This window comes from Mytilus edulis, chromosome 7, assembly GCF_963676685.1.
Source record: "Mytilus edulis chromosome 7, xbMytEdul2.2, whole genome shotgun sequence".
NCBI classification, from domain to species: Eukaryota; Metazoa; Mollusca; class Bivalvia; order Mytilida; family Mytilidae; genus Mytilus; species Mytilus edulis.
In genome coordinates this window covers 50,399,158-50,426,095 of record NC_092350.1, presented here as the reverse complement: position 1 = coordinate 50,426,095, position 26,938 = coordinate 50,399,158, and the positions used below count along the sequence as shown (strand labels likewise).

The 26,938-nt window shown below is 34.2% G+C and overlaps 2 protein-coding genes across 2 annotated transcripts in view; one reads left to right on the top strand and one right to left on the bottom strand.

Annotated features, from left to right (window-relative positions):
* Positions 1-8,878: 8,878 nt before the first annotated feature.
* Positions 8,879-11,377, bottom strand: LOC139483189 (uncharacterized). Its single transcript, XM_071267223.1, has 2 exons — positions 10,624-11,377; positions 8,879-10,035 (listed from the first exon to the last, which is right to left on the bottom strand). Exons 1-2 carry the CDS (start codon positions 11,375-11,377, stop codon positions 8,879-8,881), a joined length of 1,911 nt encoding a protein of 636 aa, XP_071123324.1.
* Positions 11,378-17,581: 6,204 nt separating this feature from the next.
* LOC139483187 (neuronal acetylcholine receptor subunit alpha-3-like) overlaps positions 17,582-26,938 on the top strand; it is a 43,806-nt gene continuing 34,449 nt past the window's right edge. Inside the window, exon 1 of the mRNA XM_071267222.1 lies at positions 17,582-17,764. Coding sequence (XP_071123323.1) covers positions 17,582-17,764 — 183 coding nt within the window. The remainder of the gene's footprint in view (positions 17,765-26,938) is intronic.

Here is a 26,938-nt window from a genome sequence, read left to right as displayed (position 1 = left end):
CATTAAGCAATCCTTTGCTACTAATCATGTTGTAAGTTAACGCATGTTAGCTGTACGAATGCTGTTAGCTCTGAAAACTGTCGGAATTTTGAAGCATTTTCAACACCGCAAGCAGGAGGATCGTCCGTATATTCATGAACGGTATCCCAATCCTGGTGATCTGCGATATTCAAATTCGTATTGCGCCGTTTCAAACCGTCAAGTCTAGTCTTGACAATTAACTTTATATCAGTCGTATGGTCAACTGACTTGGAATTTAGCAAATGTTCAACTCTTTTTAAAGCAAAAATACGATCAGTGTTGAAAAGGAACTGATTTTTAAATGCTTAATGTTTAAAATCAAAAGACAAAGACTCAAACGCTACTATAGAGGTTCGTAAATCGTATGGATTAAGGCTGGTCGTAGAATAATTTACCAACCTAGTTTGCGTATGTTTCACTTACGTGTCGGAATCTCTCGGTACAGACATCCGTTGTCCGTCCTCGGTCCTTATTGGTCTTTTATGTGAAGGTCTAAACATGGAGTCAACACACACACATGCCAGTTCGTAAATATACAACTAATAAAAGTGGGACTAGCTGGTTGTACGTGCAACAGTTGAAATGCAAACCACATATATTAATACATGTAATATGTGTTATGTCTCCTTTTTATTTTTGCGTCAAATTTCTAGTAAACATTCCCGCGTGACTTTCGCAGAATCGATTTCAAGCAAAAACGATATCTGGAGGAGGGAGTGTGGACAGGATCTGGCAGTAATTATTTACCTGCGTCGAGGACGGTATAGTAACCACTCGACTCTTCTAAAAAACGTTGTTTAACTATAGAAAATCATTATAAGAATTGGACTTTGTTCCCGAAAGACGGTTGTTAATTACACTTTGAGACGACCCAAGATTTAAATGATACGTCATGTAAATCTAATTGTAATACTTATCGAAGTTGTATGACAGTTTTCGCAAATGTCTAATAGTAATGACATTAAGGATATATGTTCTGTTTAAAAACACATTTATTGTTACAGATCAGCTGAATTATCTAGTATTAAGGATCCTACAAATTAATACAAGATACAGCAGTCACAGAAATAAATATATTGAAAAGTACGTCTCAACTCGACAACAAATTTATCACTCGGATCATCAGCAGTGATGGTGATACATGGCTGTGTACATTCTGTGTATACAATTCGTCTAAACATCAGTCCAACAATGTTAGATCGTTAAATTTGCTCTCGCAAATGTTTTTTTGTTCTTCTTTCGCCGGGATTCGAACTCATGCTACTGAAATATCGTGACATCACATCGCCTGCCCTGAATCCGACGCGCTAGACCACTCGACCACCTTGGCTTCACAAAAATAAAGTTTTCGGAGGACGCGTGTTACCTTTTGTCGTAAGTTTTAATCTAGCGTCGTAATACAGTACATGATATAGACGGCATGAAGATGGTTTTGTTACAGATCAGCTGAAGTATCTACTGTCAAGGATCCTACAAATTAATGCAAGATACAGTCACAGAAATAATTATAATGATACGTGCGTCTGAATGCAAATGAAGGACGACTTTTGTTTATGAAATGTACGTGTTACTACAGCATTATCAAACTGGCTGAATGCATTGTTTCGTGCTTTGAAAAGTTCTCAATGCTCTTCAACTTCGTACTTTATTTTGCTTTACAAACTTTTTTGGAGTCTTTTGTAGACGAAACGTTTGTCTGGCGTATATACAAAATTTAATCCTGGTATTTATGATTAGCATATTAACAACCACTTGGTCAATGTCACTACTGGTGGACTTTTAATACCCCGAGGGTATTACCAGCCCAGTAGTCAGCACGTCTGTGCTGACATGAATTATCTTTGAAATGGTCATAATTATATATTTTTTGAGGCTTTTCTACCTCACGAATAGATTACCTTAGCTGTATTTGGCAAACATTTTAGGAATTGTAGTCCTCAATGCTCTTCAACTTCGTACTTTATTTGGCCTTTTAAACTTTTTTGAATTCGATCGTCACTTACTGTAGATTCATTTATTTTCGTGGGTATTAATTTTCGTGGATTGCTGAGCATATCCATATTCGTGAATATTTGATTTCGTGGTTTTGCCAATCTCTGTATACAACGCCTATTAAAAATATGATATTCGTTGAACATTTGAATTCGTGATTCACATGTACCCACGAAACCCACGAAAATTGGTATCCAACGAATAATAATGAATCCACAGTATGAGTCTTTTGTAGATAAAACGCGCGTCTGACGTAAATACAAAATTTAATCCTGGTATCTATGATGAGCTCATTTATAATTATGAACCTTTTCATTGTTTTTGAAACGTAAATGCACTGACCTATTCCATTTTAAATCATATATATATAGGCATTTGTTTTTCACTCGATAAAACAAGTACACACTAAAAAAAGCTCTCGATAAAAAAATTAACACAGACATTTGAAAATAGTATTACTCTCCAAAATGTCCTTTACAATGCAAAAACAAGAATTTTGCTGTCTGTATACCCAAGCATACAAAGATTCGATTTGCTTATTTCCATTGACATTTGCATTGGACATGTTGGTATAAAAATGGCTTTAATTTATATTTTGGAAGAAAGCATTGTAAGGCTACATTAAACGTTTACAGAACAAAAAAAATATTGCTGATAATATCTTTTTATCAATAATACTAGTTTACCTTCTATGATCTTGTATATAAGGTTCTAGCATAAGTGTTTTAATGTTTCACCATAGAGGAAGTCAGTTTGTTTACATTTGTCTCCACAAAAGACCACAAATTACACATTCATTTATACTATAGGTTACCATAAGACTTTCAACAATAAGCAAAGTCCTTCTCATATCGCATAGTCAGCAAGAAAGGGCCCTAATTGACAAATGTAAAACAATTCAAGTAAAAAAAATAACTGCCTTATTAATGTACAAAATAATAAACGAACAATAAAAATGTAACAGCAACAAATGACAACAACCGAATAACAGGCTCATGTCAACGGGCGCCAAACCCTTCTCTCACATCGGACATTGGTGTATATAAAAAGAAGATGTGGTATGATTGCCAATAGGACAACTCTTCACAAGAGACTTTGAGAAGCAAATGACCATACCGCATAGTCAGCTATTAACGGCGTCAAAGGGGAAATAAGGTTTATTTCTAATGGTGGTACATTGTAGATCCAAATTGTTCTTCCTGTCATTTAATGCATATCAATTAGAGATTGTAATTAAACACGGTTTGATAAGATTTGTAGGTACATTGTAACTATGCGCTATCGCATTACAATGCTGTTGATTTGCAAGATCTTTTCAAACTTCTATAGACTGTGAACGATTTTGTGTAGGATCTGTAAGTGACTGAAGAGGCAGATATAATAATTATTCTTTTTTTTATAAGGTCTTTTTCTCAGACGTCAAACATGCTGAATCGTGAATTTAGACTGGAGGCGTTTCTTAAACCAAAGCCTCAAGACAGTTTTTAACATTTCACGACATGTTCAACTTTTTAAAAGTTATTGGACTCCTGATGTCTGGCACACCAACTGCAGCTCGCGCTCTTACAGGATGCGACACGTCTTTTTTAATCAAAATTGGCAAAGAAAGACAATAACAAGGGTCGGGAAAAAATATACATGTATCAAAATTCGTCATTCTAGCTGGTTCTTACATTGACACATATGTTGTAGTTAAAATCAATTCACAGCGGATCAAAATGACCACAGAAACAATGATCAATCAGTACATAGTGATCTGAATAAACTCATGAGTACTATCGGCGCAATACAATGACATCCACTTTGCCTTCTAGTATTATGTTACCAATTAATTGATGTGCAAATTGATGTCTAGTGTTAGTGTACTATAATTATACAGACAGCAACGTTTGAAGCGTAATATCTCTGTGAATCTTTGTATGCAGTTCACATATTTATTGGGATTTCAAGTTTGCTATATATTCAATTGTTTATAGATATAAGAAGATGTGGTATGCGTTCCAATGAGACAACTCTCAATCCAGGTCATGATTTGTAAGAGTAAACCATTATAGGTCAAAATACGGTTTTCAACACGGAGCCTTGGCTAAACCCGAACAGTAAAGGGCCCAAAAAAATGACTAGTGTAAAATCATTGCAATGGTCTAATCTATATAAAAAAACTAGAAACGAGAAACATTTATGAACCACATCAACAAACAACAAGTATGTCTGTCGTTGTTTTATTAAGGAAAGGGGGACACCTCTTCTCAATATACTATTGGCCTAGTTCTGATTAACATTAAAAAAAACTTCCTATACTATATAATATCATGAACATAAAAAATCAGTTTTATAGTTTTAATATCTTTTTATGTTTAAATAATCAGCCAAGAACTTCAACATTTTTTTTCAAAACATCATGGACCGGGTGATAACTTTACCGTTCTAATTTCTCCTCTGTTCTTAATAGTATTTTAATATTTTTTGTTAAAATACTATTAAGAACAGAGGAGAAATTAGAACGGTAAAGTTATCACCCGGTCCATGATGTTTTGAAAAAAAATGTTGAAGTTCTTGGCTGATTATTTAAACATAAAAAGATATTAAAACTATAAAACTGATTTTGACATGTTTTTGACATGAAATTAAATTGTTTGATTGATACAAGGTCCATTGTTAGTGCCCTTTATTCATACATGAATAATACTCTGCCCAAGAGTGTAAAACCAGTGTTATTCAATAAACGTAGTGGTTTAAACATTGCATATGAAAGTGCAATGTAGTTATACCGATGGGGATTGCTGTATTACCAACAAAGCAGTCGGATAATAAAATGGTATATCACCGTCTCATTGCTGCAGACATAGATATACATGTACCAATGGTTATTGATTTTTTTCAAAATTGTATGTCAATTCATTTCAGATTTTTATCAATATTGTATACATTTGTTGATTGTTTAATTTGTAACCTTTTTTCCAGGAAATTCATATGAACATTAGTGATCTATGAACATTCGTCCCGCTGAGAATACTTGATGGTGCTCTTTAAACATTTGTCAAAATACACAGAATGAGTTCTGATATAAGAACATTCATACCGCAAAAAAGGTGTGTTAGTGCTTAATAAACATTCGTCTAGTGAAGAAGATATGTCGGTGCTCTATATAAACATTTGTTAAAATAAAAAGAACTCGTATTTTATGAATAGAAGAGAAGGAGAAGAAGAGATATTGGTGTTATATGAACGTTTACAAGAATAAAGGATCACAAAGGACAGTGCGGAATTAAAACTTTGCATGAAGACAGACGTATATGAACAATGAAAAATAAACATTAAAAGATTGTATGCTATTTGATAAAATATTGTTTTATAATTTTGAATATGTATGTTATATGTAACGATATGTATATGTTTATGATGCGCCCATAGATTAGGACTGATACTGATGACGTTGTACACGTAGATGATTTAACGCTTTAGAATTATACTTGTGTGCCTAAACTAGTGTTGTACTTCTTTAATATTGCCCTCATATCGTAGGAATAACGGTACATGGTGTCAGATGTGGCTGCAAACGGACAATATAAATCATATTAGTGAGCTATATGCACCGAAAAGTTTATGAATAACATTTGAAGCGAGACGCCAGCATCCCGGCATTGTTTGGATTACACGTTTTGTTCAAGGACATACAATTCGCTATGTACCATGAGTTATTTATGGCTTGTTAACAATTTATATTCGAAAAACATTCTCATTTTTGAAGAAAACTTTTCAGATATATTAATTATCAAAATGTCTGATAATGAAACTGAAGTTGTCGCTGAGGCAATAATTTCTACGGAACGCATAATTAACACTAATCTGCTGTTTCCATAGCAATTGGAAATATTGCTACAAAGTGGAAACGCTTTAAACGAATGTGGACTAATTATAAAATTGCAACAAGATTAGAGAAGCAAGAGGACAAAACAAAAACTGCTACGTTATTAACGTGCATTGGCGCAGATGCGCTAGTAATTTTGATGGATTCATGTTTGCTAACGAAGGTGAAACTAATGATATAGATGCCGTTATTGAAAAATTTGAGAACTTTTGCATTGGTAAAACGAACGAAACTTATGAGGGATATTGTTTCAATAAACGAGACCAAGAGCAAGGTGAAAACATTGATACATATGCTGCTTCATTACGTACATTAGTCGAAACATGTAATTATGGCACAATAGAGAAAAGCTTAATACGAGACAGAATAGTAATTGGCCTACGTGAAAATTCAACAAGAAAGAAGTTATTACAGGATGCGAAACTAACTTTGAATCGTTGTGTAGACGTTTGCCGCGCAAATGAAAAGACAAGTATACAAATGAAAGATATTTCACAAGAAGAGGTCCAGTATGTAAGGAGACGGGATCAGAAACCGAGAAAAAACTTTACCCCGAAACCGCAAACCGATAAGAAGTTCGATGATTGCAAGTATTCTGGAAGACAACACGTGCAGAAAAGAGAAGCATGTCCAGCATGGGACAAAACATGGGGAAAATGTGGCAAGTCAAATCATTTCAAAATCAAATGTGAATCCGGAAGAACGACTCCGAGTGCAAACAAGTCGAATTATAGACAAAAGAACAGAAGAACCGTACACAACATCAAACAATCCGATGAAGAATATATGTTCATTGTTGAAGACGTAAACACCGTTGGACTAAAGAGAATAAATGCAATTATGAATGTTCAAAACAAGCAAGTTAAGTTCCAACTCGACTGTGGATCGACCGTTATGTTCTTCCGACAAAAGACTACAAGAAGATATTCAATGATAAAGAACTTGTGCAATTGAAACCGTCAAATCAGACACTTGTTATGTTCAACAAGACCGAACCTAAGCCTGCTGGAAAGATGAAAATCACCTTAGTCAATCCGAAGAATAGGAAATAGTACAATTTAGAATTCGTAGTTGTAACTGGAAATGTTCAGCCAATTCTAGGATCTGAAGCGATTCAGAGGATGAAATTAATTACTGTGTGAACAAAGTTAATATTCACAATGACAATATTTCGAAAGTAGATGATAAAACAGAAAATCAAAGAACAGATATCACTGTAAGTGTTGTATCAAAACAGATGCTTGAAAAGCAATATCCACATGTGTTTAAGGGAGAAGGAAAGCTACCCGGAAAACTGAAGCTAGACATTGATGAAACCGTTAAGCCAGTCAAGCTCGCTACACGGAAAGTGCCAGTTGCACTTAGAGACCAAATAAACTAGAGGCTCTAAAGAGCCTTTTTTTTGTCGCTCACCTTGGTCTATGTGAATATTAAAGGAAGCAGATGGATTCATGATAAAATTGTGTTTTGGTGATGGTGATGTGTTTGTACATCTTACTTTACTGAACATTCTTGCTGCTTAAAATTATCTCTATCTATAATGAACTTGGCTCATTAGTTTCAGTGGAAAATGTTAGTAAAAATTTACAAATTTTATGAAAATTGTTAAAAATTGACTATAAAGAACAATAACTCCTAAGGGGGTCAATTGACCATTTCGGTCGTGTTGACTTATTTGTAAATCTTACTTTGCTGAACATTATTGTTGTTTACAGTTTATCTCTATCAATAATAATATTCAAAATAATGACCAAAAACAGCAAAATTTCCTTAAAACTAACAATTCATGGTCAGCAATCCAACAACGGGTTGTCCGATTCATCTAAACATTTCAGAGCAGATGTCAGATTTGCTCTAAATGCTTTGGGTTTTGAGTTATAAGCCAAAAACTGCATTTTACCCCATGTTCTATTCTTAGCCATGGCGGCCATCTTGGTTGGATGGCCGGGTCACCGGACACATTTTTCAAACTACTAATCCAAAAGATGATTGTGGCCAAGTTTGGATTAATTTGGCCAAGTAGTTTCATATTCAGGGGCAGCAACCCAACAACGGGTTATCCGATTCATCTGAAAATTTCAGGGCAGATAGATCTTGAACTGATAAACAATTTCATCCCTGTCAGATTTGCTCTAAATGCTTTGGGTTTTGAGTTATAAGCCAAAAACTGCATTTTACCCCATGTTCTATTTTTAGCCATGGCGGCCATCTTGGTGGCCGGGTTACCGGACACATTTTTCAAACTACTAACCCAAAAGATGATTGTGGCCAAGTTTGGATTAATTTGGCCCAGTAGTTTCAGAGGAGAAGATTTTTGAAAATATTACTAAGATTTACGAAAAATGGTTAAAATTCAAAAATTGTAAACAAGTTAAAATTTTATGAATAAATTATACCTACCTGACATATGTCCGTTAGGATTTCTTTCTCTCGTTGGTTTTTAACTCGCTCCCCAGCGGAAGTTAAAAACTAGTACTCAGGTGTACTGTTATGACTTCCGGTCCAGATAAACGAGATCAGTTTTCACTCGGCGCTTGAAAGACACCTCTTATCAAACTTCTCATTTACGGGGAGGTAGGGTGGTCTGACATATGTCAGGTAGGTATAATTTATTCATAAAATTTTAACTTGTTTACAAATTTTTGAATTTTAATTTCATAAATTAAAAACCTACCTGACATATGTCCGTTAGGATTATCTCTGATTCCAAAGCAATCCCTTTCTGGATGTGGATAAATAGAAGTTTGCCTCTATAGATCTTTAGGAATCATTTTCCTCTTCTTCACATCAGTTCATTTTATATATATGTACAAACATCTTTTTGTAGTTTTTAAAGTTTTATGATTTTTTAAAATATTTTTCTGCATTTTTTATAAAAATGTTTCCCACAACTTCATGTTGTAAGTATTTTCTATATACAGTTAAAATATACCACTGTTAATATCTACACACAAAACTAAAACATTCTCTCCACCAAACTCGTCGGGAAAGTATTCAAATGTTTAAAAAATCCACCTGTACATCTTTTAAGTAAAAATTCACAAAAGTGTTGGCTTGACTCCAATCTGCACTATCTAAAATGTCTTTCATTTTTGCTCCTTTGAAAAGAGCCCAGGAAGGTCCAATTGACCTAGTAGAATGTCCTTTCACTGAAGGAATATCTTTCATCTGTTTCTTATATGCATGCTTAATCACCTTAACTAACCAACTTGAAATAGTTTGTGAAGACACTGGTCTATGTGGTTTATTTACAGTTAAAAACAATTTCAGTTCATCTTTGCCATTCTTGTCTCTTAAATCCTCTGTATTCATCAAATAATGTGTCAAAGCCCTCTTAGGATCTAACAATATGTTGTTCTCAAAAGCTGGAACAAAAATAGTTGGACTTTGATGAGAAATTCTATCTTGTTTTGACAAACCATGACGTAAAAAAGTTACCCCTTTTTTCTGAACATTAACTGAACCTTCACCAATTCTCAAAGATTGCAAATCACCACATCTTCTAAAAGTAGTAATTGCAATAAAAAAAATTGATTTCCAAGTTATATATTTTAAACTAGCTTTTTTCATTTGTTCATAAGGTTCTTTCTTTAGTAAGTCTAAGACTAAAGGTAAATCCCACTCAGGTACAAGTTTTCGTTTAGGCGGTCTCGTATTTAAAACCCCTTTCAGTAATCTTATAATGTAAGGGTGTTGACCAACAGGGATTTTTTCAATAGGAGATAATACTGAAGACAGCATAGACCTGTAACCTGCAATTGTCCTATACTGTAAACCTTTGTCAAATAAATGTATTAAAACATTTGCACAATTTTCTAAAGAAGCTGTATAGGGATCGATATCCCGTTCAGAACACCAGCTATTGTATTTTCTAAATTTAGCTTTGTAATCCTTTTGAGTACCTGCCCGCCAAGATGCTGACAAGAGTTTCCTAGCGTTTTCAGAAAAACCTTTTGTTTTGAGCTGCTGGTCGATAGTAGCCATGCAGTTAACTGAAACACTTCTGGGTTCGGATGTGCCACTTTTATCTTGCCCTGAACCAGCAGATTTTCTACTAGTGGAAGTTTTAGAGGACACGCTACTAGTAGTTGTAACAACTGGGGATACCAATGTTGTCTTGGCCAATGTGGAGCTATCAGTATTATCTCGCACTGAAATTTTTGCATGTGCTGTAAAATTTTTGGAATTAGTGCAAGGGGGGGGGGGGGAATGCATAGGCAAACATGTTGTTCCATTCTATGGATAGAGCATCCACTGCTAATGCTTGTGGGTGATTCATCCATGAGCAAAACACAACTGCTTTTTTGTTTTCGTTTGTCGCAAAAAGATCGATTGTTGGATGCCCCCAATTTTGAAAAATTTGATGCACAATTGAATTGTCTAATTCCCACTCTGTTGCCTGAATTTTTATCCGACTCAATTGATCTACTAACACATTGTTTTTCCCGCAATGTGTGCTGCTTTCAGATAAATTTTGTTTTCTAGGGCAAACATCCATAAATCCCAAGTCCTTTGACATAGCTGAAGTGACCGAGTCCCTCCTTGCTTGTTTATGTATTGGACTACCGTAACATTGTCTGACCGAATCAAAACTAGTTTGTTTTTCAAAAATTTCTGAAATTTCTTCACAGTCAGAAAAACTGCTTCCAATTCTAGATTGTTTATATGTAACAGTTTTTGCTCCTCTGTCCAAAGACCCAAAGCTGTTAGATTGTTCATGTGACCCCCCCCCCCCAAACCGACTTGGAGGCATCCGTCGTGATCGTAACTGAGGTCTGATTTTGTTTTAAAGATCTTCCCTGCATAATGTTTGCTAAAGACAACCACCATTTCAAATGAACTTTTAGGTTTGGAGTACATTGAATTTGAAAATCTAAACTCATTTTTGATGGGGTCAAATTTCGAAGTAAATGTAATTGGACAGGCCTCATAAATAACCTGGCATTTGGAATCAACTCTAGACAAGATGCTATTTTCCCCAATACTTCCATGTAATGTCTGGCTGTTACCATGCCATTCATTACTTTTTGTACTGATACAAATAGACTGTATCCTGTCCTGAGTTGGTAATACCAAACCTTGATCGAACTTGAACACCGCTCCCAAATAAGTGATTGTTTGATTTGGTATTAAACTGGACCTTTCGTGATTGACTAAAAAGCCTAGTCGAACAAGGAGATTCAACATTATTTCTCGATCTATTACAAGTTTTTGTTGAAACTGATTGACACACATCCAATCGTCTAGATATACTGCTAGACGTATGTTTTGTTTTCTTAAATGGGCAGCAACTACTGACACCACCTTCGTAAAAACTTGTGGTGATGATGTTGGGCCAAAACAAAGGGCTTTGAACTGGTAAACTTGACCTTGAACAGAAAATCTGAGGTATTTCCTGTGATTTTTGAATACTTTTATATGAAAATAAGCGTCCAGACTTATTGCCCAATCTCCTTGTTTTACTAAGTTTAACACTTTTGAAATTGTGTCCATTTTGAAGTGTTGCTTCCGAAGATACTGATTTAGTGGTTTCAAATTTATAACCGGTCTCATTTGTCCATTCTTTTTTGAAACTAGGAATAATGAACTGTAAAAACCTGTCATTCTTTCTTTGACTGGTTCTTTTTCTATAGCCCCTTTTTCCAAAAGAGAATTTATTTCTAAATTTAAAAAATCCACTTTTTTGTACTGACTACTGTCTTTTTTATTCCCTGAAAAGGAGGTTTTTGCAGAAACTCTAGTTTATAACCGTCTTTGATTATTGACAGAACCCACTGCTCCCATTCTTGTAAAAAAATGTGTTACCCGCCCCCGACTGGTATGTGTATCTTCGGAAACTTAACTTTTCTCACCTTGTCATCTAAAGTATCCTGAGGTTTTTCCTCCTCCACTGTTACTAGCCCCTCTTTTAAACTTAGGGATCCGAAAATGTGGAACTTCATTTTTAGTCTCACTATGCCCAACTTTTTTTCTCAAACTGTCTACTATTAAAATTTGGCTTAATTGAATAACCAGAACGATCTGATGACTCTGTTTTGTCCTTTACCACATAAGGTTTCTTAGAACCAGAGGCTTCTGAAGAAGACACAGTCTTTCTCTTACCCAAATAGGACTTTTTAACACTAATTTCTGGTAGTAAGTCGTCCAGAGCTTTATTTTTCTCTATACGAGTCTTGAGAAATTTTTCAAAGTCAGATCCAAACACACCATCTGCTGATAATGGTAAATCAGACAAGTCTCTAGCTTCATCAATTTCATATAAACCTGTATCAGTCATAGCTACTTGCCTTCGTACAATGTGATGAAAAGTACCTGTACGCCCCACTTGATCTAAGCTTTTAGTGGACATGGCAAATACATCTCTAACCTGTTGTATTGCTTTATCAGAATCTACATTGTCTGACTGTAAAGTTTGCATTAGTGCACCCAAACCTTGTTGCATGTACATATGCATAACAATACCCATGTAGGCAGCTTGTTGACCTCTGTAAGCTATTTTTTCAATCATTTTACTAGGTTGACTGAATAAACATTTACCACCTTTTGTAACTGAAGCTTTCTTGCCATGTTTTTTAATCAAACATCTACTTATCAAATCATCAAAAGTAGGAACCAGTAAAAAATTTTCAGTATCTTCATGTACTGGAAAATCATCTTTGCTTTCTTCAGCAAAAGCAGAGACTAAATTAGGATGTTCAGCTCTTCAACTATTTAACAATACCTGCTTTTGTGCCTCGTCAATTTCAATGCCCATTTTCTTTTCAGACTTTTTTGTCAAGGCATCATCCCCAAAGAGATCAAGCAAACATTTTTTTGTCTCTACGGACAAGTGTTCTTCATCAGAGGACTTTGTGTCCCACTCATTGTCACTTTCACCTAATATTTCATCGTCCCTTCGTCTGATTGAAACATTGTCATCAGCATTTTCATTTTCTGACAATTCCCGGCGCAAACTTTGTGTTTGCTCACGCTCACGACCTTCAGGTTGTCTTTGTGACAAACATTTTGCCTCAGAATTGTTGTCGCCATTTTCGGCACAATTCTTGGCTTGAAACAATGTTATTAAAGTATCAAATTTATCATTAACATTGTCCAACTTACTGTTCAATTTTTCTTCAAGAATGTCATATCTGCTTCTCCACTTTTTCTTCGTCTTTGAACTTGAAGAACTGGTTTTTCTAATGCCAATGGCGGTTCCCGCGCCATTAACACTGCTCTCATCTCGTGGTTCATCCACGTGCTCACTAGTACTGTCGCTATTCATTAAAACTACAGTTTACATAAGTTTTATATACCACGCTGAAAAACACGACCGTCTTTCAAGCGCCGAGAAAGAAAACTGATCTCGTTTACCTGGACCGGAAGTCATAACAGTACACCTGAGTACTAGTTTTTAACTTCCGGTGGGGAGCGAGTTAAATACCAACGAGAGAAAGAATTCCTAATTATATGTCAGGTAGGTTTTTAATTTATGAAATTAAAATTGACTATAAAGGGCAATAACTCCTAAAGGGGTCAACTGACCATTTCAGTCATGTTGACTTATTTGTAAATCTTACTTTGCTGAACATTATTGCTGTTTACTGTTTACCTCTATCTATAATAATATTCAAGATAATAACCAAAAACAGCAAAATTTCCTTAAAATTACTAATTCAGGGGCAGCAATCCAACAACAGGTTATCCGATTCATCTGAAAATTTCAGGGCAGATAGATCTTCACCTACCCCATGTCAGATTTGCTCTAAATGCTTTGGTTTTTGAGTTATAAGCCAAAAACTGCATTTTACCCCTATGTTCTATTTTTAGCCATGGCAGCCATCTTGGATGGTTGGCCGGGTCACCGGACACATTTTTAAAACTAGATACCCCAATGATGATTGTGGCCAAGTTTGGTTTAATTTGGCCCAGTAGTTTCAGAGGAGAAGATTTTTGTAAAAGTTAACGACGACGACGGACGCCGGACGCCAAGTGATGAGAAAAGCTCACGTGGCCTTTTAGGCCAGGTGAGCTAAAAATGAACTCTATACTTGAAAAAGATATTATTTCACAAGTTGATGTTCCATCCGATTGGATATCGTCGATGGTGGTTGTCACGAAATCATCCGGAAAAATAAGACTTTGTATAGACCCGAAACCACTGAATGAAGCATTCAAAAGGAATCATTACCCGACTCCGACGATCGACGACTTGCTACCAGATTTAAAACAAGAGGCTCTCAAGAGCCTGAATCGCTCAGCTTAATTCTTTTTGGTTAAATCTCTCATCAATGATTATTTTGACTTTTTAATTTATTTAAACATGTTAAATGTTCTTTGAATCGTCCTATTTTCTTCAAAAGCAAAAAAAAAATAATCATTTTCTCCTATGTTCTATTTTAGCCATAGGAGCTATGTTTCTTGACATACAAGGAAATAAAATATCAAATTTATACTAGATACTCTGAAGGGTCAATTGACAATTTTGGTCAAATTGACTTATTTGTAGATCTTACTTTGCTTAACAATTTTGCTATTAACAGTTTATCTGTATCTATAATAATATTCAAGATAATAACCAACAACTGCAAAATTTCTTCAAAATCATCAATTCAGGGAAATTATACCTGAAAAAACAGTTACCCAATTCGGCTGAAAAGTTCAGGACAGGTAGACCTTGACCTAATAAATATTTTAACTTCTTGTCTTATTTGCTCTAAATGCTGGAGTTTTTGAGATATAAGCCAAAAACTGCATTTTACCCTGTGTTCTATTTTTAGCCGTGACGGCCATGTTTTTTGACGAAATAGAAAATAAAACACAAACTTTATTGTATACACCCTACTGATCATTCAGTTGAAGTTTGGTTGAATTTGGTTGAGTAGTTTTAGAGGAGAAGATTTTTTAAAGTTAGCAAATATGATGAACAAATTGTGAAAAATTGTCATTAAAGGACAATAACCCCTTAAGGGGTCAATTGACAATTTTGGTCAAATTAACTTATTTGTAGATCTTACTTTGCTGATCATTTTTGCTGTTTACAGTTTATCTTTATCTATAATAATATTCAAGATAATGACCAAAAACTGCAAAATTTCCTTAAAATTACTAGTTAAGTGGCAGCAACCCAACAATGGGTTGTTTGATTCATCTGAAAATTTCAGGGCTGATAGATCTTGACCTAATGAACATTTTTACCCTATGTCAGATTTGCTCTAAATGCTTTCGTTTTTGAGATATAAGCCAAAAATTGCAATTAACCCCATGTTCAATTTTTAGCCATGGCGGCCATGCTTTTTCACAAAATGGAAAATAAAACACAATCTTTATTCTTGATACCCTAAGGATCATTCAGCTAAAGTTTGGTTGTAATTTGTTCAGTAGTTTCAGAGGAGAAGATCTTTGAAATAGTTTACGACGACGACGGACGGACGACGACGGACGCCAAGTGATGGCAAAAGCTCACATTTCCTTTTAGGAAAGGTGAGCTAAAAAGCAAGATGGTTCTCGGTAGCAGATTCAAAAAACGGATTTTGGCATGTGCAGTTAGAGGAAGAGACTAGTTACTTGACAACTTTAGGTACTCCGTGGGGACGATACCGTTGGAAGAGAATGCCGTTCGGTATATCGCCAGCGCCAGAGGAATTCCAGCGTAGAATGGATGAAGCGCTCGAGGGATTAAGAGGCGTTGAAATTATTCATGATGATATCTTGATATATGGCTACGGAACTAACGACAAGGACGCACAAGAAGATCACGATAAGAAACTGATAGGGTTAATGGATCGGTGTAGACAGAAAGGTTTGAAACTAAATAAAGACAAACTGAAACTAAGATTACAGGAAGTTAGCTATCTTGGCCATAGAATTACCGCTGAAGGACTGAAAATAGACTCCGAAAAAATGAAAGCTATTACGGAAATACCGATACCTGAGGACCGACAAGCAGTTCAGAGACTTTTGGGCATAGTGAACTATGTACAGAAGTTTGCACCATGTCTATCAGAAATCACCGCTCCACTTAGGCAATTGCTTAAGTCCGAATATGATTTCAAATGGGATCCTCACGTACACGGACTATCATTTGATCAGATAAGAACCGTACTGTCAAATACACCGGTACTTCGATACTTTGATGAAAAGAAAGAAGTCATTTTACAGTGTGATGCATCGAAATCAGGACTGGGTGCTTGCTTGTTGCAGGAGGGACAACCCGCATGCTATGCGTCGAGAGCATTAACACCAACCGAAGAAAATTATGCTCAAATTGAAAAAGAATTACTTGCAGTAGTTTTTGGAATGGAAAAATTCGAAACATACACATATGGAAGAAAAATCGTCGTCGAATCAGATCACAAACCGCTTGAGATTATATGTAAGAAAGTTTTGCTTACCGCTCCGAAACGACTTCAAAGAATGTTGTTACATGTGTTACGCTTACAAAAGTTTGAATATGTTTTTGTTTTCAAACCAGGAATTGAAATATATATGGCAGATACATTGAGTAGAGCATACATTAACAAAGAATCAAGTGGACAAGATAGACGATCGAAAACCGAGAAGGAAGTTGAAACTGTGAATGCGATTCAATTCTTACCGATCACCGCCGAAAGATGTAAAACACTACAATCAGCTACCGCAGAAGATGAAGAACTTCAAATTCTTTCGAAACTTATAAAGAAAGGATGGCCGATTAACAAGGATGCCGTAGATATTAAGATACAGAAGTATTTTCCGTTTCGAGAAGAACTTACGATTCAGAATGGATTGATTTTCAAAAGTGATAGGGTTATAGTGCCGAATAGTGCAAGAGCAGATCTGACAGAAAAAGCACATTCTAGTCACATAGGAATACAAGGATGCTTACGACGAGCAAGAGAATGTTTATATTGGCCGAATATGAACTCAGACATTGAAAATTATATTAAAACATGTGAAACTTGCAATGCATTCAACATGGAACAACAGAAAGAAAGTTTGCATAGTCATGAACTCTGTACAAGACCATGGGAGAAAATTGATTGCGATCTCTTCGAGTTTAATCAACAAGACTATTTGATGACCATTGATTACTATTCCGACTACTTTGAAATCGACAGATTAAATAACAAGAAAGAAAAGAAGTAATTGGAATCTTGAAGAAACATTTTGCGAGATATGGACTACCTGATTGCGTATTTTCAGACAATGGACCGCCGTTCAACAGTCACGAGTTTAGACATTTCTCGAACTAGTATGAATTTACGCATACAACAAGTTCACCGAGATTTCCACAATCAAACGGAAAAGTTGAAACCGCTATCAAAACAGCAAAAAGGTCATAAGGATGCTAAAGACCCGTATTTAGCATTGTTAGATTGGAGAATTACACCATCTGGAGGCTTGAATAGTTCTCCGTCACAACGCATGTTTGGAAGAAAAGGAAGAACGATATTACCGTCGGCGTCAAGATTATTGAAGCCAGACATTCAAACAGATGTTGTAGGAAACAAGAGGATTCAAAAGATGAAACAGCGTAGCTATTACAATCGTAGTGCTAAAGATAAGACCGAACTAGCGAAAGGAGATATAGTTCGAATAAAACCGTTCACAAATGGAAAAGAATGGACAAAAGCATAGGTTGATGAGAAATGTAATATTAGATCGTACAATGTGACCACCGACGATGGCAGCTTTTATCTGAGAAATCGTAGTCATTTCATATTAACTAAAGAGCCGATGATTGAACAGTCAGAATTAGATCTACCAACTCAAACAGCCGCAAATCGTACTGACAATCACGCACAACCGATCGCCATCGATGATCAAGAAGACGACAATGTGATAGAACACCAAGAGCCGAAACCAACTATCAGAACCTCAGAACGTATTCGTAGTAGACCGAAACATCTTCAGGACTATGTATGTGTAGTGCGTTGAATGGACTATGTAAATATGTGCCTGTTTGATTTGTTTTTAGTTTGAATTAGATTAGGGTTTTGATATTGTTAATTTGTAATGGACTTATAAAAGTAGGGTTTCTAGTGATGGACTGTAAATATGTTCTGTAGTAAAAGTTAATACTTTAAATGGCACAATCGCGAGTTAAGATCAGTTTAAAGAAAATTTTGAGAATAAGAACTTTAAAGATTTTTTCTTAAGAAAGGGGATGTAACGATATGTATATGTTTATGATGCGCCCCATAGATTAGCACTGATACTGATGACGCTGTACACGTAGATGATGTCACGCTTTAGAATTATACTTGTGTGCCTAAACTAGTGTTGTACTTCTTATTGCCCTCATATCGTAGGAATAACGATACATTATAGAATATTTTAATGAAATACATTGAAGAAATTGTTTTAGATTTGAGGTAATGACTATTCTTGTTTGGGGACAAACATTATTTTTCAAAGGTGGAGAGAATAACGAAATGTGGGTACCTTGAAATGGAATTCGTTTCCCCTAAAATGGTGTGCTGATATTGTTTAAACCTTACCAGTTAATTGACTGTTCTTAATATGTATTTCTTGTATAAATATGTTTAAACATTGTTAACTTTAAAAAAATTATTATTCCTGCCTATGTTTTTACTTTTGGAACACCTGTGCATTGTTTACTTCAAATGACGTACAATGACGTCATTACCTATTTTTGTAGTCACTAGTTCCGGTTTTGGTAATTTGGGTATTTTCCGAAATGGCAAATGGTAAACAGAAAACCAAATTGGTAGATTTGTTTACCTTAGTATAAATGCGGCGGAGAATACGGATAAGACTTCAGTACGACTTTACCTTGGACAAGTAACACACGTTAATTTCAAGTGATTTTTATATACACGTACAGGTACGATTTACCAGACCTAGTAGTATTCAGACAGTCAATACTATTACAATGTCCGAGGAGAATACTTCCATATAATGTGGGTTTGTTAATTCCTTAACTAGTTGCATTAAGAGAATAACTTGTCGAGAGAAACTTTATACCATACAAAAAAACCTATACTCCAATCTAGCCTTTTATATCCGAGTCATTAGTTTACCAGAGTTACCGACCTTACCAGAGTAGCCAACCTTACCGGGGTGTAGACAGATAACCAGAGTTTTCAAAGGGAAGTAACTCTTTACTAACCCTATATGGTAACTTATAATCCTACATTGTAAATAACCCAATATTTATACTAACAAGACAGGGACGTGAACATATTCGAATATCGCATGCGACAAGAATATTTCTTCGCCCCTGCCTTCAAAATCTGTAACAAATTTTCAATAATGCAGTAAGTGTTTTTGTGTCATATACATATTCATTTCCCAGCAAACAAAACAAAAGAGTCGTCGAATTTGTTCTTTACCAACATCTGTATATAGAAACAATAGTTCTCGAACGTGATCGACGAAGGATGCTGTTGAATTTACTATGTGGATTAAGCTTAACGGATTTGAAAAACATCAATTTTGCGAGGATGTTATTTGTACGGAAAGCCACAAAAAAAAAAAGTGCAAAAAGTAAAATCACAAAAATACTGAACTCAGAGGAAAATCTAATCGGAAAGTCCATAATCACATGGCAAAATCAAATTACAAAACACATCAAAAACGAATGGACAAGAACTGTTATATTCCTGACTTGGTACAGGCATTTTCAAATGTAGAAAATGGTGGATTAAACCTGGTTTTATAGTGCTTAACCTCTTACTTTGTTGACAGTCTCATCAAATTCCGTTATATTTACAATGATGCGTGAACTAAACAGACATGATAAATAAAATAGTCAAAATATGGGTACACCCGTCATCAACGTGTAACAATATTAAAAGGAAAAAATTACCAGAACACTAAACTCAAAACATCTATCTACAAACACATTCATTGATTCGCGTCACATATTTTTGTTGTTCAATGTTTATACAAACAATTTTAAAATTTCACATGTGCAACGTTAGCGTACAGGGTTAAAAAATCAAAAATATGTAAGAATTAATTTCAGAAATAGACCGAGATTTAAAATAATCGAAAAGTTCTATGGAATTTATAAGAATCCACAAATAGTTCATTCCACTACGCGATTGAATAATTTTGACGTTTGTGGTTCAACGTATTTTATAATTCATAATAGAAATATACCATAATGACATATTATAGAACAATACCATACTGACGGGATATTTTAAAGTACAGAGTCACGTTATAAGAACCAAAGAAACACAAAAAGTCGCACAATACAACATTGTTTAGAATTGCGCTTAGGATCTTAACACGATTTTTACAGTGTATGTTGCCCCCGTGACTAAGTCAATGTAAGTAAAACAAATTTGGTGGAAAAAAGTCGTACATCTTTCATTGTCTTTGTATATATAATAAACCTACTTAATAATTTGGATGTAGTTTGACTTTGACAGCCTCTTTTCTAAATAACTCAAAACGTAATTATGAAGATTTATCATACATGTAGCAAATTTTTGCACATTATAAGAATTATATATTCATATCTAATATTTTTTTTTAATCAGACCGTGGTTCAAGATAGGGATGCAATGTACATAATTTGTTATCGATTTTTTTATTTGTCCGTTATTTTCTTTCTTTCAAAGGGAAGCACTTTTTGGAGAAAATTAATAACTATCTATTCTGTAGTTTCCCTTATCTGTAAAATGGAAGCTAGTATACGGTATTACGTCACTGCGTTGACGTTTTAGTACATACTTGATCCTCTGCCTTTTTACCATAACATTTACAGAACTGTTCAATAGACATTTTCAAAGGAAACAAACGAAACCATGACACAACTTCTTTTATGTATTCTATTATTCGCAATGTTGTTTTCACGAACCTACTCATATTTAGGAATTGTGAAATTATGACTATTGACTTTGAACATCACAGATTTATACCTGATTTTGTACCAACTAGAATCAGTGGTGTATTTGGAAAGAAATGATGAACTTCTGGAAGCCATTTTTCTTCAACGTTTTCGAAAGAATCAGGATGAGTGGTTTCGAAAACAATAAGAACCACATCCGTTTCTCGATAGTACAATACTGGTCTTAGTCGATCATATTCTTCCTGAAATGATTGTATCTATCAAAACATTGGAAAGGCGTACATCAAATTTCATAAAATTAATTCACTGCATATTTCTGGCCAACATATGGGACATATTCCGAATAAGGAGCAAAGCTTTTGTTCTTAATAGGCAGAAAGGTTATACAAATACATATATATTTCCTACCGAACAGTTGGCATGAATAGGTTCTTTTGAGTTATTGTTTTTCTATACATATTCGCGTCTGTTTTGTCATTGTTTTGTTAAATATAATCTAACTTAAGTCATTTTGTTACATAAGCTAAAACTAAACATGTGTGGGATTGAAATTTGGTTTTACTAAAATAAACAGAACAAAATAACGAATTCAATATTATTCATGTTATTGTGTAAATTTGCAGTAATCAGTAAAGACGGCAGACATCTCTTTTAATTAAATTAAACATTTCGGAACTTATCATTGGGCATAGACGTGATAAAGAGTTTCTTTATGACACTATTTTTACTGTTGAAACTATTTTTCATGACAAAATGTTAATTTTTAATTCTGGGTTATTTTCCGAACAAGTAACCAACCAAAACAATATCAATTTGTACATATAAAAGGAAGATTGTACCAACTTTAGGTAAAAATACCAGCAAATTATAATACATCACATCCGTTTATAAACAGTTATCTTGGGGGTTTCAAAGCACCATTATTATTCTATTTAGTGTTTCTATAGAATATTTCGTAAATTTGAGGTTACATGGTTACTAAAGCTTGTACGCAGGAAATTATGGGTGAAAATTTGATTGGCTAACTTCAAGGGATTGTTATTTTCTTATATGCAATGAAATGTCATGTGAAATTTTGTCTGTAGTACTGGACAGAATAAGACTTTATTCATGCCAAGTATTTCTTAATTTGAAACAATGACAATATCTGCACAATTTTTTGAAAAGTGCAAAGGAGTAGGTCTGGTAAGGCCTCAAATTTCAGGTTCATCTAACGAAAGTTTGTGGACACTTTATAGACACTTAAGTATCTATTTCAATTGATTCGATTAGTTTATGTGAAAATTTTTAACTGATTAAGTCATTAAAAACGCTCTGATTCAAGCTTAATTATGAAAAATCTATCAAATATGCCAAAAAACGTCACTTTTCAGATGGTTTTTGTCAAAAATGAAAGTGGCCGCATCCGTGTTCATCCTCAGACTTTATATATGTTTTGTACTATCATCAAATACAACTTACATTTCAACATTATGAATGAACACGAATGCGGCCACTATCATTTTAGACGAAAACCGTCTAAAAATTAACCAAAAGGCTAAAATTTGAAGATTTCAGTAATTTAGCATGACTTAATAATGCTAGAACGCGATATTTGAAATTGTGCATTGTATTGTCAAAAAACAGCTCATATTTATGTAGCAGACGCATTTTGTTTTCCAAAAAATAGCTTAAAGATTACATTTTCACAATTTTCTAAAACTGCTATATTTTTGGGCCAAAAAGAGGTCTTACTGAACTTACTCCTTTAACAAAGACTTATAGGGAAAAACAATGGTGGTATTATACCTATTACGGGAAGCTGCACATGCACCTTTGACCTTATGTGTACTCTCATTTGTTAAAATTTCATGCTATTCAAGTGAAATATTACAATTATGAAATATTCTGAGTGGATTGAGTCTCATTTTTTGTTGTTGAGAAAATTGCCTTGAAATAGGACCCTACCATGAAGATTAGTAGACAGAGCAAGCCATACTCAGTGTTTTTTGGAGACTTTTCTGACCTTTTCTCACTATATCTTATATTTTTCTATAATAGAAAACTTTGTCCACAGTAATACTAGATCGCGACGTAAATTTAAGATTAATAATAATATTTTATTATGGATTTCATACAAATATTACAATATAATTGTACATTCACAAAGGATTCAGAAACAAGCAAAAAGTGGTTAATATATATATATATATCAATCTGTCTTCTATTTGTGAATGTGAAAATATAATTCATAATAGAATATTGTTTACACTTATTTCTTTTTTATTAATACAGTTTTATCTGACCTAATATCAAACTTTAACATGTAAAATTTGCCAAAGTTTCAAAGCCAATGAATCATGAGTGAGAGTCATAGCAAATACTATCATTGTAACTAAGAGATGTAAGGTGTGCCAATACTATATTAACATCTACCAAATATATTTGACTCATTTTTAGTAGTTTCTAATAAAAGAAAATCGGTTTCTCTCGATATATGATAGTTTTCATAATATTTCCCAAAAACACCAAAAATGTGTAAGAATTATTCATTTAAGGGAAATAACTAAAAAAACAACTTCTAGCAATATACTTTAAAATAAGCTAAAGATCACTCAGCATATGTTTGGCAGAAATTCTGTACAGATTTTAAAAAGAATAAAACCGAAGTATATGTTATTTAAATCAGTTATAAAGCAAAACAGTTTTAGGTCAGAGTATAAATGATTTTATCGATTAAATAATGCAATATTCGATCCTTACTTAGGACATTTATCTAATTATAATTACAGATTTGGGAATTTGCGATTGAAACCATGTTAAAAGAAAAAGGTCGGAGTTTGTCTGATGTCATACCAGGCTATTAAAACTATGTTGATAAGAATTACCTGTCCTTGTGTATCTTGTAAATTTACTGTAATATCAGCACCACGGAACTTTATGTTCAACTTGTGTGTATCAAACATCGAGAACTCCATTGGCTTGAATTTTTCCCATGGGCATTTGAAATCAGTCGTTTCCATTGAAAATAATAATGCTGTCTTCCCTCGATTACCATCTCCAACAATCACACACTTTATACTTCCCATTAATTCAGTTATGTGGGTTACTATTTAAATGTGACTGTTTCATATTTTGTGGAAATTCCTAAAAAAAAAGTATACGTAATTGAACCAAGCATTTTAACTAGCAGTGGACAAAAACGCCAGTCATACATAGCAGACCTCAAGAAGGGACTAGAATCACACGGAAGGCATATAAAAAGTTACAACCATTAAAGGTTAGTTTTTCAATTAATTCCATTAGTGAACAGAAATCCGTAAATTAGCCAATCCGAACCTAAGAAAATTAAAGAAATAATTGCATATATTCGGCGAGTCCATTTCAGGGACAGATGTAGGAACTGATGGTTCTAGAAAAAGAAACCAGGGTAAATCAGTAGGCTGACGTTACAGTAATGCTTTGAAAAAAGTTCAATGACCTAAAAAAATAAAAAAATAAATATATAGGAATATGATTACGGTAAATATTTGGATTGAATCAAAAAAGCATTCTTCTTTACAATTATTGAGAGTGAAATAACTTCAAGGGAAGTTAAAACTTCTTTGTCTCTGGGTACTATAAATTATGTCTTCATCATATGAAAATCAAGTAGAATCCCTCCCCTTAGGGCTGAAGTATTATACCATCATAAAAATATACGAGAAGAACATAACCCGTACCATGCCATCAAATGGTTTTAGAATAATAGTATTTATTTCCGTTGCAAGACCCTATTAATAAATCGATATTAATACCAAAATATGCAATACTTAAACATGACAATAGTATCGTAACCCTATCCTTTCCGAATACTGTTGAGTCCTTATTATTCGTTGGATACCAATTTCCGTGGATTTCGTGGTTACAGGGGAATCACGAATTCAAATGTTTAACGAATATCAAATTTTCAAAAAGCTTTTATGTAGACTTCAGCAAAACCACGAAATTAAATATCCTCGAACATGCAAATTTTCCTCAATCCACTAAAAATTGGTACTCACGAAAATAACTGAATCCACAGTAAGTCTGTTTAAAGGTTTGGTTAGCTTTTGAGGTAAATGTCGACATTTCTGTGCTTTGTAAAGAATATTATCATAAAATATTAATTGTGAAATACCTGAACGTATAGGATGTTTGCATATTGATTTAATTTACGAATGATGTCATTGTACCGATGATAGAATTTAGTAACTGTTTTGACTAGTTTTTGATATCGAATACCCTGGTGTAATATTTTTTCAGTAATACAGAGATTTCTTTCGTTGAAATCGAATACATGTACGTTGTTACATACACGAGCGAATCGAACAAGTTTAGATACATAAACACAATTAGCCAAATTCATCAAATGTCAACTTTGCCCGAGGGAGTTGAAACCTTAATTTCTTTATAATTTCAAAATTTATCAACGGACAAATTAGGAAGGTTTGTTTTAAATCATGTCAGTACCGAAAAACTGACTACTGAGCTGATGATAGTCCACCAGCAGAGGAATCAACACAGTGATGTAAAAAATGGAAAACAACACATTAAATAATTTCATGCATCCGAAGCGCTTTTCTGGATTTACCTTTATCAGGAACGCTCAATGCCAAACATTTGAAATCCGAGGGATGTATAAGTACCGAAACAGTTTTGAAGAGCTATACGACAAAAATACCTAAATAAATACCCAAATTCATTTAAGGTCAACTTTGCCTGAGGGTTTTGAAACCTTAGTTTCTTTATAATTTCAAAATTTATTAACGAACAATTTAGAAAGGTTTGTTATAAAGCATGTCAGTACCAAAGGACTGACTACTTAGCTGATGATACCCTCGGGGGCTGATAGTCCACCAGCAGAGGTATCGACCCAGTGATGTAACAAATGGAAAACAACACGTTAAATAATTTCATGCATCCAAAGCGTTTTTCTGGATTTACTTTCATCAGGAACGCTACTACTGAAGATCAATTGAATACTGCATTTGCATTAAAGATCAAGCAAACACTGGTCAAATCATACTCATTAGAAAAATAATTGATCGAATATTTCAGAAAATGTAATTTGAAGATAATTTTTAACGTCACGTAGTATATTTTCATTTTTCATGTGACTTGTGGGGAAAATGTGAAAACTAAGAGATCCATGCCGGAAAGTCGTATAGACACATATACTATTACCCTTATAGGGTAAAGCGTTAGTAGAAACGTAATGCCCTAAGTCTGTTTGAGACACACAAGTTATCATTCTGGTATAAAAAGAGAAAAAAACATGCTTAATGCATCGCAATATCGATGTGAAAGAAGTGGAAAATAAGCGATTTCAGAAGGTTTTTCTTGTCCAAATTCATTCCCTTTTAAATGTTGTCTCAATAGTGTCTAGTCAAGCTCTAAACTAAATTTGGCCATTAAGAGGGTAAATTTATTGAGCTACCAAAATTTGTTGTGGTACATCCTGGACCGAGGCTTATGGAGCAAAGAAGGAAACCGGAGGGTCGGGGGAGTTGTAATAGTGAACACAAACTCTTTTAAAAACACGCACAAAATCTGTATCAGACTAATGCATGTAGTTGGTTTTCTTTTTGAAATTTGAAATAAAGTAAAAATAAGTTTAATTACATTTAGTATTTAATACAAGAAATATTTTTTCACCTCTGACAGCAGGACAGTGATTTTCCTGCTGTGGATTTGTTCAGTTTACCCATGCACCACTGGCATCGTTAGAAAATTATTTAAAAATTTAGTACATGTACTTTACTCTACTACTCAAGACGTCATGGACATCACCGAGCTTGTTTTCTTTTATCATTATATTTTGAGATGATATATTTTTGTTGTCAAATTCATGATTTTGAGCAAATATGTGACGAACCTATACATTAGTCTGTCATTTATTCATTGACATTTACATATTCCTTCAATCAAACAAAAGTGGTTTTTACTTGACCATAAACAAGCACATACGAAACAATGTTTTGTTACATATATAACAACTTCGCTAAACAAAAAATAGGATATTTTAGTGGTCTTTTGTTTTAATAAATTCTGTGTGGAATGACTATTATGGTTCATTGTAAGTTTGTGTTTGCACTAGTACACACAAATTTACATTCACAACCAGTGTACAAGTCATAACTATTATTTTGTTATTATTCTCTCAAAACACAAAACAAAGTTATTGACAAATAGTCATGTTTTCCTCCCCTCCCCCCCCCCCAAAAAAAAAAAAACCCAACACACACACACCAAAAAACAGTATTCTATGC

Bases quoted from the DNA above. Each gene is read 5' to 3' on its own strand.
- LOC139483189 (XM_071267223.1), bottom strand. From the start codon at position 11,377: ATGGACACAATTTCAAAAGTGTTAAACTTAGTAAAACAAGGAGATTGG. The intron at 10,036-10,623 runs GTTTGGGGGGGG...CAAAAATTTCAG, and splicing joins CGACGGATGCCTCCAAGTCG to TGCGAGATAATACTGATAGC.